The sequence below is a fragment of the Penaeus monodon genome, chromosome 31, assembly GCF_015228065.2.
Source record: "Penaeus monodon isolate SGIC_2016 chromosome 31, NSTDA_Pmon_1, whole genome shotgun sequence".
NCBI classification, from domain to species: Eukaryota; Metazoa; Arthropoda; class Malacostraca; order Decapoda; family Penaeidae; genus Penaeus; species Penaeus monodon.
In genome coordinates, this window is record NC_051416.1 from 21,663,668 (window position 1) to 21,665,468 (window position 1,801).

The 1,801-nt window shown below is 35.5% G+C and overlaps 1 protein-coding gene across 1 annotated transcript in view; it reads right to left on the reverse strand.

The window, feature by feature from the left end:
* LOC119593099 (putative uncharacterized protein DDB_G0271606) overlaps positions 1-1,801 on the reverse strand; it is a gene marked incomplete at its 3' end in the record, with an annotated part of 3,084 nt that continues 1,283 nt past the window's right edge. Inside the window, 5 exon segments of the mRNA XM_037942063.1 lie at positions 1-136; positions 376-582; positions 695-782; positions 1,088-1,205; positions 1,599-1,718. Coding sequence (XP_037797991.1) covers positions 1-136; positions 376-582; positions 695-782; positions 1,088-1,205; positions 1,599-1,718 — 669 coding nt within the window.

The window sequence follows — 1,801 nt, forward strand, 5'->3', positions numbered from 1 at the left end:
AGAAGGCTGTGATTGTTGGTGATACTGTGGAAGAGCCGAGGCCGTTTCGGTAGCTGCGGTGACAACCTGGGCCTCTATATCACATTTCTTTAACTTGTGCTGCTGTTGCAAGTGCTGTCGAACTCCTTGCAGCCACCTGCAACAATAATCATGTCAAATGGACACAATATTGTAAAGGACTCCAACTCTTTACAAACACAACACCTGCCAAGTCAGGAAATGATGAGACAGTTTTCGTAGTTTTTGTAAATGTAAATGTACAAGAACTAGGGACAAATTATTACTCATCATTAGGACTCAAAAACTTACAAATGAGATGTATGTACAGTCAGGTAATTATGGAACATATTGACCTTTGTTTACATGGCAACTCACCTAAACCATTTGCCACATAATCTACACTTGTATTTTGATTCCGCACTGTGTGTCTGCATGTGTTTCTTTACGCTGTCATGCCATGAGAATTTTTTACCACACAGCTCACACATGTATGGCTTCTCTCCGGTGTGAATCCTCATGTGTTCATTGTAGTGTGCTCTGTGATAAAACCTCTTCAGGCAAATTTCACATTGGATATTGTACCTGAAAAATGCCATTATATAGACATTAGTGCACAATTCCATACTGCCATGAAAATCACAAACAATAAAGTATTTTATATATGATGCAAACATAACTTTCCCTTTAGCCCTACCTCTTTTCATGCTGTGATCTCACATGGCAAAGTAAAGTGGACTTGTCGGTGAAGGCGCGCTGACACTGGTTACATTCATACTTGCAGTCTGAAAAGAAATACTGTTTACCACAAAATCTCAACCAAAGCACAACAAAGTGTACAATCGTCCAATAATATAAACATGCCATAAAATATTTAGTTAAACATATTATATTTAGGACTTAACACTGTCTGTTTCTTTTGCATTTCCCACCATCAGATACAGCAAACTATCTGGTAACCTTTGATACTTTCATTACAAACATCAAAAAGTTTTACTTGAGATCATTTCAATCAAACTTCATGATCTTAAAGAATCTTCCTCCACTCTTAAATGAAACTCAATCATATATCATAATACTCAATACTTACTTTCATGTTTCTTTATATGTTGCTTCAGGTTGAAAGGCTTCTTGAAGTAGGCATGACAATAAGGGCAGGTATGGAGTGACAAGTCATGGCTGTGCATGTGTTTCTTAAGGTGGTTTTCCTGTCAAGTCAAAGTTGCCTTATATCAATAGCTTTCTTCGAGGTCAAGGATACCTATCCTCCAAACAAATTCTTGCAAAATCAATAACAAAGAAGCAATTCTATGCCATGTCTTAACCTTTCTACTTCTAACTATAGTGAATGTAATGTACATATATGAATTTTAAATCATGAACTTTATATATTTTACCTCTTGAAATCATTGTATTATCAGGAGTTCAAGGGTAAATTAACAAATTACAAATAGTCTGCAGATTATAATCACAGGCAAGAAAACAAAGTAAAAAAAAAATACCACCAAAGCTATAATGAATATCAGAAAAGCCTAAAATCAAATATGTCTTTGCATGCCTCTTTATTTACTAAAGCCATTAATTTAGAAAAAAAAACTTACACCAACAAATCTCTCTTTGCAAACAGTGCAAACCAAGTTCTTGGGTTTTCCAGAAGAATCTGTGTCCGACTTCTTTTTTCTTTTCTTCTTTGGAGGCTGAGCTGGGGCCGGTTCCATCTCCTAGAAGCAAGTGAAAGACTATATAAAATAAATATCTCAAATGTAAGTGACTAACTAACACATAGGCACAATAATTTACCATA